This window comes from Artibeus jamaicensis, unplaced genomic scaffold, assembly GCF_021234435.1.
Source record: "Artibeus jamaicensis isolate MK-2021 breed Jamaican fruit bat unplaced genomic scaffold, CSHL_Jam_final contig_3188, whole genome shotgun sequence".
NCBI lineage: Eukaryota > Metazoa > Chordata > Mammalia > Chiroptera > Phyllostomidae > Artibeus > Artibeus jamaicensis.
In genome coordinates this window covers 70,590-84,240 of record NW_026521745.1, presented here as the reverse complement: position 1 = coordinate 84,240, position 13,651 = coordinate 70,590, and the positions used below count along the sequence as shown (strand labels likewise).

The following is a 13,651-nucleotide window of genomic DNA, read 5'->3' as shown; positions in this document are numbered from 1 at the left end:
GTAATTCAAAAAACACCCATTTAAATTCTATAAAACCTGGTTGAGTTTCATTCTTGGATTTCAACAGACTGAAAAATACATAGTATTTTAGTATCGGAAAACTGTTGGGACATTGTATTTCCATCAACACCAGTCTCCTTCCTAAAAGTCCTTGCTAGAAATATAGTCTCTATTTAATTATTCATTGATCTCATAAACGCCACTCTTCCTAAGGGCCACTTAGCTTTTCAGTGAACCCCAAAGCAAGTCCTTTCAGAATGGTGGGCTTGAGAGAATAAGAGTCTGACTTAAAGAATTCAGATGGGTCTAGAACTGTGAGAACATGAAGAGAGGGAAAATCTGGTAATGATAGCTTTTTAAAAAGGGAGTAGAAATGGCTATCCTGGGGACAGATTTGCATTTGGGTGGTGTCCTCGGCTTTTATTTCTGTTGGCTTTACACATTTACAGGGGAACTTATTCCTGTATATAACACCGTGTTTCTTGGTAACTGTGAAGTTTATTAAACAGAAACATCATGTAAATTGGAGTCAGGAGGGCCTGTAGAGGGAGCTCTCATGCCCTATCACTCAATGTCAATTACCCCAAACAGGAAAAGGCATACTTTCCATCTCCAACAGGAAGTGTTTCTACTCTGTTACTCCAACAGAAGCAAGGAGGATCTTGTAGTGAGCAACCACTCAGCCAATGAAAAGTCACTACACTTCACTCTCAGTTTGCACCAATGGACTCTGCTTACAACAGTGCCTTTGAACTCTCCCTTTCCTCTACATGTGAAAGTTTCTCTCCTTTGTCTTCTGGACTTGCATGTGCTTTGCCATTAGACTGCATGTCCAGAATTGCAACTGTTTGTTCATAAACCCATTTTGCTGGAGAAATATATGGCTGTTTTTTAAAAGTCAACAACTGGTATGGCATTGTGTTTCCTGAATTTTAGGCCTTGAGCTTGGTTTAAAATTGGAATCTCTACTGGGGAGAAGAACAACCTTGACATATTTCTGGTCCTCCTTTTCACTGGGCACACTCCTTCAGGACTGAGCTGAGGGGCCATCTCCTCCAGGAAATGTTCTACTTCTGGGACCTTCCCCTTAGAGGACAAACTGTATCATCACTGGTTGGGTATCAATCATACCTGGTCCTAGTAGACAGATGTTTCAATGTTTATAACAGATTGCCTTTTAAAAAAACTGAAGTGCAATGTAAAGGGCTTGCTAGGATATTGTTTTGTATCAAGTAATGCATCTTGAACTAGTCTCCATTTTTTTCCTATTACAAAAGTTTACTTCGAGGTGATTATATACATTTTTTTGTCAGAAGCTTTCTGAGGCATGAATTTTTTCAAATTCTTGCTAATTTTTGCATTAAAATGGATATACTTTTCCATTCATATACTTTTTTAAGGCTTTTTCCCATCTCATATTTGTTGCATTCATCTTTTATTTCTGGGTTTATAGAAATTTTTGTGTGTGTGTATGTATGTACACACAAAATATATCCATACACACACACACAGAACAAATTGTAGGGTGTTCCAGTTACTTGAATCAGCTCAAACACTAAATGCGTTCTTCCTAGGAAACTTTTAATAGCTCTTATTAGCAAATATCCCATAGCCTGCTTAGAGCAGGAGTACAGAAACAGTTTTATTTCAACTTTCGCCAAGTGAATATGTGGCTATAGAATGGAAAGATACTTTAAAAATTATGTAGGGTGAATTTATCCAAAGCTAAATGCCATTAATGGTAAAAATAGAATTGAACAAATTTTATTGCTTAACTTTTCTCTCCTGCTGCTTTGCTGCTGTGTAACAATAAATTTTTATAAATTTAGAAGCTTTAAAGCATATTAGAATTGCCAGAATGGTAAGGGCCCATTATGTGGTCCCCAGGTATCAAGGGTTTTAGAAAAAGTTAGTAAGATGTCACATGCTCTAATGACAGGAAGCTAATGGCATTTGGGTCTGATGTAAATTAATACTGAGGACAAGAAAGCCCAAGAGAAACCAAGGCCATAAACTTTCCTTCTGGGCCTGTGTAGTTTGTGCAATTTCTGTACCTTTCTCTACATTAGTCAGCTCTGTCCATTCCCCCTTACCTACAGTGCTTACACTCCCCCGCCCCCTGACTTCTTTATCTTGCATATTCCTGCAACCCCAACATCATAATCTTTCAAATCTAGTTCCTGTTGCTGATTTACAGTTTCCATATTTTGGGCCCAAATGTCAGGAGAGGAAATCTGACTGGCTCAGTTTCTCTATGTGAGCTAGGCTACAGATATCATTGGGTGCTGGTAAGCTAGTTGGCCTGCTTCAGGTTATTTGTTCACTTCACATTCAGTTATTAGTGACTATGTGTGTGGTGGGGCGAAGGGATCTCAGGAGTTGGCATTCTGCTCTTGGTTGGTCCTATAGGGGGATGTGGGCAATACAGTGAAAATAAATACTACTTTGTCCTTAATGCTTGTTATATGGGCTATAACTAATTTCTCCCCAACATTTTTAAATAAAAATTCTCAAACACACAGAAGACTTGAAAGTACAGGAAAAAGAATATCCATACACTACTTATATTCAACAAATTGAAAAATTTGTTATATTTGCTTTCTCTGTGTACAACTTACTTAATCAGTTCTGCATATTAAATGGTTAGCTTTACTTTTTTGCTTATATAAATTCTACTATGAATAAATATCTTTGTGCATTGCCCATGTGAAGCAAAAATAAATTCCAGAAGCAAAATGTCTGGGTCAAAAATTGTAAACACTTACAGTTTTACTACAGGGTGTTAGATTTCCTCCAGACACTTTATATCAGTTTACATCCCCCAGTAGTTGGTGTGTGTGCATTTCTCCACAATGTCAACAACACGAAGCATTGTCAGTTTTTTTAAACTCTGCCATTCCAATATATGTCTTATTTGCTATTATTAGACTAACAGTAAAATCTGTTTTCAACTTAGTTATTACCTGTTCATTTACTTTTTAAAAGGCTTTTCTCCTCTCATGTTTGTTGCATTCATCATTTACTTCCAAATTTAGAGGAATTTTTGTACATTTATATGCTATAAAAATTATTTCTCTTGGACCTTTGTCTTATGTTGACTTTTTTGCCATAAGCAAAGTTAAGATCAGTTAGTTTATTTGGCAAACACTGTTCAAACATGAAGACCATTGTGGCTTGGAATATTGCACAAATGTCTTTGATGGAAAGATTGGAAACTAGTGTTATAAAGTGAATACCCTCCTCCCCCACTGCATTTGTAGATGATAGCCCTCTTGGAGATGTGATTAACTTCTGGATGATTCTAACATATAAAATAGCTGGGAGTGGGACTAGGTTTCCTGACAAACTAACTACTGAAAGAAATGGATGAATTATAACAGTAGATAATCATCATGTGACTGCTGCCCTTTAGAAAAATAATGTGATCTACAAATGCAAGTCACATATATAACAAAATTTTATCTTAGTTAACTTAAAAATTAAAAAGAAAAGATGAAATTAATTTATTTTTTAAAAATATTTTTTATTGATTATGCTGTTACAGTTGTCCCATTTTCTCCCACCCACATTCCCTTCCCACACTTAGTTCATGTCCATCAGTTGCACATATAAATTCCTTGGCTTCTACATTTCCTGTACTATTCTTAACCTCCCATTGTCTATTTTTTACCTACCATTTATGCTACTTATTCCCTGTACCTTTTCCCCCCATTCCTCCCCTCCCCTTCTCCACTGATAACTCTCCATGTGATCTCCATTTCTGTTCTTGTTCTAGTTGTTTGCTTAGTTTTTTGTTTTTAGGTTTGGTTGTTGATAGTTGGAGATTGGTGTCATTTTACTGTTCATATTTTTATCTTATCTTTCTTAGATAAGTCCCTTTAACATTTCATATAATAAGGGCTTGGTGATGATGAACTCCTTGAACTTGACCTTATCTGAGGAGCACTTTATGTGCTCTTCCATTCTAAATGATAGCTTTGCTGGATAGAGTAATCTTGGATGTAGGTCCTTCCTTTTCATGACTTGGAATACTACTCTCTAGGCCCTTTTTGCCTGCAAGGTTTCTTTTGAGAAATCAGCTGATAGTCTAATGGGAACTCCTTTGTAGGTAACTCTCTTCTTTTCCCTTGCTGCTTTTAATATTCTCTTTCTATCTTTAATCTTGGTTAATGTAATTATGATGTACCTTGTTGTGTTCCTCCTTGGGTCCAGCTTCCTTAGGGGTCTCAGCTTCCTGGACTTCCTGGAAGTCTGTTTCCTTTGCCAGATTAGGGAAGTTCTCCTTCATTATTTTTTTCAAGTAATTTTTCAATTTCTTGCTCTTCCTCTTCTCCTTCTGGCACCCCTATGATTCAGATGTTGGAATGTTTAAAGTTGTCCTGGAGGTTCCTAAGCCTCTCCTCATTTTTTTTTTTTTGAATTCTTATTTCTTCATTCTTTTCTGGTTGAATGTTTATTTCTTCTTTCTAGTCCAAACCGTTGATTTGAGTTCTGGTTTCTTTCACTTCACTTTTGGTTCCCTGTATATTTTTCTTTATTTCACTTTTTATAGCCTTCACATTTTCCTCTATTTTGTGACAATACTCAACCAATTTTGTGAGCACCCTAATTACCAGTGTTTTGAACTGTGCATTTGATAGGTTAGCTATCTCTTCATCATGTAGTTGTAGTGTTTTTGGAGCTTTGATCTGTTTTTTCATTTGGGCCATTTTTTTTTTTGTCTTAGCGCACCTGTTAGGTAGTAAGGGGAGGAACATTAGGTATTCCCCAAAGCAGAGCAACCCACTTCAGTGAAATGTGGCAGTGTCTGTGGGGGAGGGGTTTGAAGGGTAACAGTGCCCCTTGTTCAGCTCTTTGCTGGCTTTCAGTCACTTCCATAGCTACCCACAAGCAAGTTGGGCTCTTCTGGTGGCTGATTCCCTGGAGAGTGGTTTTGAGTACATTCTAGGACCCTGTGGGTCTCTCCAATGAACTCCTCTGTTAGGCTGGGAGTTTCTCCTGCCCCTGCAACCCCCACAGTTTTTTTCAGTCAGAGGTTCTGAGGCTTTATTTCCCTGTACTGGAACCTTGGGTTGTGCAGTCTCACTCCCTAGTTGATCCTCCCCGTTTATCTGCATGCAGATGTGGGACTGCCTGCTCCGCCAGCTGCCGCCTTGCCACATGTTCTCTCTCCACCCAGCTGCTCATCTCTGCCCCTCCTACCAGTTCGAATGAATGTTTCTTCTTTAACTTCTTGGTTGTCAGACTTCCATACAGTTCGATTTTCTGTCAGTTGTGGTTGTTTTTCATTTTTAAATTGTTGTTGTGGTCCTTCTTTTGGTTGTGTGAGGAGGCACAGTGTATCTACCTACATCCCCATCTTGGCCAGAAATCCTGGTATTCAAATTAATTTAATAATATGTTTAATTAGCATAATATTTATTTCCAAAGTATTATTTCAACATGTAATTTATATAAAATATTAATAATGAAATAGTTTACTCTTTTTTTGGTATTGTCTTCAAAATCCAATGTGTATTTTACACCTGCAGTGTACCTCACTGCAGACTGGTGCTGACCTTTAACAAATTGCCAGATGTTTCTCCAGCAAAATAGGTTTATTCAGAACAACAAAGACTAGCGATTCAGGACCTGTACTCTTCTGGCAAAGAACAGGCAAGTCCTGAGAAAAAAAGGAGAGGAACACTCTTTTATAGAGGAGAAGAGGAAGTTTGGAGATCTGTGAAGAAGAGTTCTTCCTGTTGGGCTCCACCATCATCTCAGGCATGAGAGTGCCCCTTGGCTTCCCACCTTCATTTTAAATGAGGTTTTTGTTTATGAATTTTTTCATTAGCCACTTTTCAAGTGCTTCACAGCCTCATTTGGCTGGTGGCTCCTGTCCTGGACATGCGGATTTAAGGAATGATGTAACCTTTTTTTGACCGAGAAGCAGATCTTCAGAAAGCTGCCTTCTCTCCCTCTTTTGTGGCTCCCACTGAAGTGCAGACCCATTTGAGAGATGTTTAGACTTAATTTGAAAAAGCCAGTCAAGTTGTAGGAGGAAGTTTATCGAATGAGATTAATCTGTTATGTTTTCCTTTATGGAAAGTCTTTTCTTAAAAGCTGCTATAGCACTTGGGGCTCTTATAAAGAGACTAATTGAAGCACCTTACCCCTCTGCCTTTGTTCAGCCTGCCAGCCCTTCCTGTTCCCTATCCCGGCATTTGTAGTTCCCTTTTCCTTTGCACCAGTTCTCTCAGTTTCAGTGTGTGGTGGACACAGACTGCCAGGGGTCCCAGTAGACAGACTGAGGGTCTGATGCTAAGGGTGCTTGAGAGACCAAGTGGAGCTGCTGTTCCTCTGGGGGTCCAGGATGAGAGGAGCCTGGCCAGCATGTGGGCAAAGGCTTTTACATGTATGGATGAGTCCTTTTGTAGAAGTGTGGCAATAAAAAGAATTCTTTTGGGGGGAAGTATATTTGTGGCTCATGTCCTACATACAGCAAAGTGCAGAAATCCTACGTATAAAGCTTGATGATTATTACACAGTGAACACACTGCTATAAACCCCACTGTGAAAGTATTCTTCATGCCAGACTTAGACTGCATTATGGGCTTCTTTTATAGTTAAGGAAGTCACCATATGTTTCAAAAATTCCAATAAGAGCAGTAGGAAAAATGTTTAAAGTCAATGGCTGGCCAGTTGGTACAACTGGTATGAATATTAATTGGCCTTCTAACTAACCACCTTGCAGCTCTGGAGTGTGTGTGTGTGTTTGAAGAAGAGAAAGATGTTTTCATGTTGAACTATCTCTTTCAAAACTCTGGGTTTATTTTTTCTTCATGTGTTCTAGACAACTCAGTCCAGTAGAACTTTTCTGTAAAGATGGAAATGCTTTCTATACTGTTGCTGTTCAAGATGGCAGCCACTATCACATGTGGCTGTTTAAACTGAGTTTTAAAATTTATTTAACTTTAATTAATTAAATGGCTGCATGTGGCTGGAGTTTGCCATATTAGACAGTACAGGCTCAGAGCACAGAGGATTTCATAAAAAAATGTAGGCATATGATATGTAAAATTTAATTTCAAGAGATTTCAATATTGTAGAAGAATATGGAGTAAAATCTACTGTGTAATCCTGCTCCCTTCTCTAGAAGATCAGTAGAAGTTATTTCAGTTGTTTTCATTCTGCTTTCTCACTAAATGGGTTCACGTAAGAAACCTTATAAGAAGATGGTAGCCCCTCTTAATGACCCCTTATACATATTAAAGGCTTAGCTTAAGTAAGCATCACGTGAGTGCTTTGAAGCTCAGATAGCACTTCTGTGGCATTAGCAGGATTTTTCAAGCTCTTTCAATCACCTGGGCCCAAAAGCTATGAGAGAGGCTGTGGGAACTGTAACAGTCTCTGGTGTGAGGCTTTTCCTATGCTCAGAACCTTAGCTAAATAAGAAGGAGGAGGAAGTGGGGGGAGATGGAGTGGGAGAATGCTTTTTGGAGCCCACCCTGTCACTGCTATTCTATCACTAGCCTCCCTTCCCCAAAGTGTCTCATATAATTACTACAGTGAAGTAACACCACAACTGAGACAAGTTTGCATTTACTATACATTCAGGCCACCTGCAAGCTGTAACTTAGTTGGTTACTGTTTCCTGAATACTGGCAGAGGATGTGAGACTCCAGGGTCAGAGACAAAGGACTGTATTAATCACAGCACAGCAGGCAGCATGAACGTTATACTTACATTGGTCCCCCTTCTCCCCAAGTCCCATGGGGGCAAAGTGAGGAGCCAGGTATACACCTGTGGATTCAGTGAATATGTTTCAGGGGGAGGGACCTTGAATTCAAGGAAGCTACTGTTTTTATAGTAAGAGGTAAGCAAGCTTGCCATTTGTCCTTGAGGGATGTATTTTCTTCCCTCAACATTGCTTTGCAAACATAACTCTGAGAAATGGTTTGGGGCCTGGCAGTTTATTTCTTGAAGAACATGGGTCATTTGTTATAAATTTCCCACATTCTGGACTTTGCTGAATATAACCATGTAATGCCATTTAACACATTCATCTGTCCCTTTATTTCCAATATATCTGAAACAGTGGGCAGAATGTAGTGGTAAGGACTCAAGAGTCACACTGCTGGCGTTCATCTCAGCTCCAGAACTTAAAGCCTGTATCATCTTAACCCAGGTGTGCCTCAGTTTTCCTTTGTATAAATGGAGTAATAATAGCGCTGACCTTGTAGGATTGTTGTAAAAATTAACAGAGGTGAGACACATATTATGTTTAATGTTGCCTGGTACCTAATAACATACTCCAGTGCTAGTGGTGATAGCAGCTAATTATTTCTTTGAAGAGACAGAGGAACTATTACCTGGTCTTCAGGGTAAGTGACTTGCCTAAGACAGTGGTCAGATGGAGGTTCCCATAGGGGCCTGTCACATGCATGACATCCTGCCACCTCCCTACTGTAACTTTTTGTTTCAGTGTGAGTGCGTGTTAACTACCTGTCTGGTGGTGCTCCATGTGCAGTATTAATGCTGGACTTGAGTCAAGGGTTCAAGAGCTCTTAGTGAAACATAACATTTAAAATCAATACAGCTGTTAAAACGTATAATTTTAAGACATTAAGTACTTTAAGAATAGGATACCGTATAATTTAAAATTTTTTATTCTGGGTTAAGAGTGAAAAACTGCCCAATTACTAAGTTAACTGGAAGCCTCCTTTGATTTTTCTCTCCCTTTAGTGGCCTCATTGGGCGAAGCTGGGCTATGTTGTTTGCCAGTGGAGGCTTCAGGGTGAAGCTGTATGATATTGAACGACAGCAGGTAACAAATGCCCTGGAAAACATCAGGTAAGCGGCTGGCACCTCTGGGAGAAGCATTGACTCTGTTGCTCTCAGTGGGTCTTATTTGTCATACTCAAGGCCATCAGCATCTGTGACTTCACTCTTTCACTTTACAACTATTACACTGCCATTGAGCTGGTAAAGGCTAGACCTATAGCAGTTGAGACGTGAACTAAGGAGGGGCTCACGTTGTGAGGAAAGGATCCTTAGGGTTGGAAAGATGTATGGTGGGAGTGGGGGAACTGAATTTAAATCTTTCTCGCTATGTTCCACTGGGCTGCAGGTCTAGGTGTCCTGCCTTCTCTCTAGGGAGGTGAGCTGGCTTCCAGCATGTGAGCATCACGACTGCATGAGCAATACCTCTTGGGAACAGAGCTCCTGAGATTTATTTGATGAATTGGTCTAATCATGGCAGTACCCAGATTAACTGTGGTATCTGTAGTAGATAGAGGTGTAAGAGTAGCTGAGCTTACCAGATGCTGTGGGGTGAGTTTCAGATGTAACTACGTGGTACTGAAGAAGAATGGGAGCCAAAGGGGAAAGGATGAGAATGGGAGGTCAAAGACCGAAGAGCCAAGCTGATGCAATGTGCTGAAAAGCACGATGCCTATACTCCCACACACCTAAGGTGGCAGTCACTGAACACAATTTGACCATCTCAGATGTTTTGTTCAAGTGGTTATTATCCTTCTTTGGAGGCTATCCATGAATGTGTAACTTGAATTTTCATTTTTGTGTAATAGAAATATTCTTTATCATTTACTTTATGAAAACACTAATATATAGGGTGTGATGTCAGGCTATAGGCATCAAGAAATTATATACCTGATTCCAATTCTGTTGTAAAACAGATTAAGAACCTGAAACCCAGAGAAGTCAGGTTGCTTCATACATACAGTGACATGTAGCCAATATCAAGATAAAATATCTATTTAAAAAGCAAACAAAACAAACCAAAGCCAAAAGAAAAAGTAAAAAAAAAGAAACAATCACTATAAAGCTACCTCTCCCTGCACCAATGCTTTATTCTGTACTGTTATGGAAGGAAGACGAACTGACATAAACACCTACTAAATTCCAGGCATGTGCTATTTACTAAGGAAGCACAGAGGAATAGGACAGATACAGTCCTATCCACTGTGGAGCTTATGGTCTAGTAATTTTACCATGCTAATTCTCATAGTAAACCCTATGAGGCAAATATTATTGCCGTTATTTTATGAGAAAAGTTAGATCTATGAATAGTCAGTAACCTGCTCACAGACCCAATAAGATATAAGATTTTAGCTCTGGTCTATCTTCATGGTTTCTTTTTAAATCATTTTTTTATTATCACTCTATTACAGTTGTCCCAATTTTCACCCCTTTGCCCTCCTCCACCCATCCCATACCCGGCTCTCGCAGTCAGTTCCCACACTGTCGTCCAGGACCGTTGGACCGAGGGCAAGGGAAATAAAGGAAAAAATAAACAAATGGGACTACACCAAACTAAAAAGCTTCTGCATGTGTAAGAAACTGTCATCAAAATGAAAAAGGAACCAACTGTTCCCATCAGTTGTAAAACAGATTTTTCAAGCCCTTTCAATCACCTGGGCCCAAAAGCTATGGCAGAGGCTGTGAGGACTGTAACAATCTCTGGTGTGAGGCTTTTAGTAAATAGCACATTTCTTAATCTTAGTAAATAGCACAACCTCTATTTGCTTTATAGAGATCCTCGAAATACTATTTTAAATATAATTTCTTGATATATGCAATCAGTTAGATCACTTAGGCTAGTTTATGAAGAATCTAATAAAATGAACATTTATAAACCTACTACCCAACTTGAGATCTGGAACATTATCAATACCTTATGTGCACCTTCTGGGTTTGGTCCCCCTGCCTTCCCACCAGAAGCAACAAATATCCTTTATTTTGTATTTACCGTTACCTTGCTTAAAAAATAGTTTCGTAATATATATATGTATTCCCAGATATATGGTTTAGTTTTTCTCATATTTATGCTTTATAAAATTTTTCAGAGATTCATCTACGTTGTTGCTTGTAGCTATAGTACATCTGTTTTCATTACTATATAATATTTTACCATCTGACTTTGCTATAATATACTTCTCTTTTATCCTTTTGATGAACATTAGAGCTGTTTCCAGTTTGGGGCATATGTCCCTCAGTGCATAAGTGCAAGAATATCTACAGGGTGAATACTGAGGAGTGAGGTTGCTGGGCCATTTTTCCTTCTGAGATTATGATTATATGTTTATTAAACCAACTTATTCATATCTTTTAACCTTTTTTTTGTATTTTGTATTTTCTTTCTCCCTCTCTCTTTGGAATATATTCTGGATACAGATCTTTCTCCCAGTTCAGTAGCTCTAATTTTAGGTGTGTCTAATCTGCTATTTAAACCATCCAATGAGTTTATTTCAACAATTAAATTTTCATTTTAGAAGTTCTTTTTACTTCTTTTCCAAATATACCTGTTTATTTTTAATAGTTTCTCATTGTTTGCTCATTCTTTGTCATTCCACTTTTCAAATTTTTGAGCATTTAATATACATTGTTTTGTATTATGTTCCAATACCTGAGGTTGTCTTAGATCAGAATCTTCAGGGTCAGGTTCTGAGATGAAGGTTCCTGGTTAAGGAAGATGAAGGTTCCAGTGGTTGGTTAAGGAGGTGCTCCCAGGAGAAGCCAATATGGGACTGCAGAGACAGGATAAGGAAGACAAAGAAGCCAGCTAAGGGCGGGCATAATTTCAGAAGTGCCAGAACTCCAGGGGAGTTCTGGAGCATGAAGTACCCTGCATAGTCTGTCACCCCTGAAGGCAAGAGGGCTTAGCTTTTATATTCCCATAGCAGTCACTGCCTGTGGGCCTTCCTTGGTTGGTGTTAACTCAGGCACTTCCAGGTCTCTTGTCTGGGTCCCATGTAGGTCTACTCAGAAGGAGAGGGCAAGTGGGAGCCTTTAGCAACAAAGAATTCAAAAGCAGGGGTATGGCACCCACTACTGGTTACAGGGGTTCAGAGGTCTGGGTGGAATACCAAAGGCCTCAGCTATAGAAATCATTAGAGGCTTTAAATAAAATGGTTTTTTCCTGACTGACTTATTTCTTTCATTCGTTAAAAATTGTTGATTGAGCACTTCCTATGTGTTCATCTTAGCCGTAGGGGTTTATTAGTAAACACAGTAGACTAAGATTTCTAATCTCAAGGACTAATATTCTTCAGGGAGAGGGAAGAAAGAGAAGTAGGTCATCCAAAATGAATTCCTGAAATATGGTGTGTCATGTCAGGGTTTGAAGATACCACTCATATCTGGCCTGCAGCCTGTTTTATGTATCCCACGAGCTAAGATTCATTTTATATTTTCAAGGTTTATAAAATAAAAAAGAATATGTAACAGAGACTTTATGTGGCTGCAAAGCCTAATATATCACTATGTGGCCTTTTACACAAAAAGTTTCTTGAGCCCTGTGTTGAATACTTGAGATTTCGACGTGTGGGGTTTTCCCTCATGCCACCATGCAATTCTCTGACACCAGCTGGGTGTCCTGTAATCAACCTGTATGGAGACAGCATCAGGTTCCATAGGTTAAGGCTTGGTTCCACAACACCATCACCCTCCACTTCAGATGCCAGGCTGTCACCTGGGCTTCTGACTGGCTGGGAACCTGTAAATCAGAGGTTCCCACCACCACTGCTTAAGTTCGATTAATTTTCTAGAGAAGCTCACAGAACATGAGAAACCAGTGTACTTACTATATCACCTGTCTATTATAAAAGGATATGACTCAGGAAAAGCAAGACTGAGAGGTGCATAGAGCAAGGTTTGTGAAAAGGGGTGTTGCGCTTCTAAGCTCTCTGGGAGTGTTACTTCCCAAATCTCCCTGTGTTCACCAACCCAGAAGATCTCTGAACCCTCTCCTTTTGGGATTTTATATAGGCTTTATATCATAGGCATGATCGGTTAAATCATTGGCCATTGGTGATTGAACTCAGTCTTCAGCTTCTCTCCACTCCCGTATCAGGGCTGATGGCTCATTTCTTTTGGCTAAATAGTATTCCATTTTCTGGATGCACCAGAGCTATCTTATCCACTCACCTATTGAAAGACATCTTGGTTGCTTCCAAGTTTGACAGTTATGAATATGGCATCTGTGTGCAGGTTTTGGTGTGGACAAAAGTCGTACTTCTTTTGGATAAATATTGAGGAGCATGAACACTGGATTATATGGTAAGAGTATGTTTAATTTTATAAGAAACCACCAAACTGTCTTTCAAAGTAGTTGCACCATTTTACATTTCCAGCTCACTCCAGTGAATGAGTTCCTGTTATTCTACTTTCTCTGCAGCATTTGGTGTTGTCAGTGTTTTGGATTTTGGGCATTCTGACAGGCATGTAGTGGTATCTCATTTTAATTTGAATTTCCCTGATGACATATGATGTGAGCACCATTTCACATGCTCATTTTCCATTTACATACCTTTTTTTGAGTTCTTTTTCTATTTTTCTTTTTTTGTTGGTTAAAGAGGAGGTTTGAACATTATCTTTGTGTTCTTGTGAGTCCTCAGTGCATAGAAGTTATTCTTGTGCAGGATCTTGGGATTTGGTAAACAGATGCTCTTCAGAGATTCTGGTCCACCATAATGTTGGAAGTTGAAATCTTTAAAAGGCTTCAGATAATTTTTAAACCTCAATAAAAGGGGCTCAAAAGCCATGTGTTCTATTTTAATGAAGAAGAAAGTACAGTTGACACACATGGGTTTGAATTGTATGGATCTACTTATATGTAGGGGTTTTTTGGGTAAATACCTGTGCTACTTTC

At 39.0% G+C, this 13,651-nt stretch overlaps 1 protein-coding gene across 1 annotated transcript in view; it reads left to right on the top strand.

The window, feature by feature from the left end:
* Positions 1 to 13,651, top strand: part of LOC119058464 (lambda-crystallin homolog) — a 46,120-nt gene that overhangs the window by 2,191 nt on the left and 30,278 nt on the right. Inside the window, exon 2 of the mRNA XM_053663503.1 lies at positions 8,725 to 8,832. Coding sequence (XP_053519478.1) covers positions 8,725 to 8,832 — 108 coding nt within the window. The remainder of the gene's footprint in view (positions 1 to 8,724; positions 8,833 to 13,651) is intronic.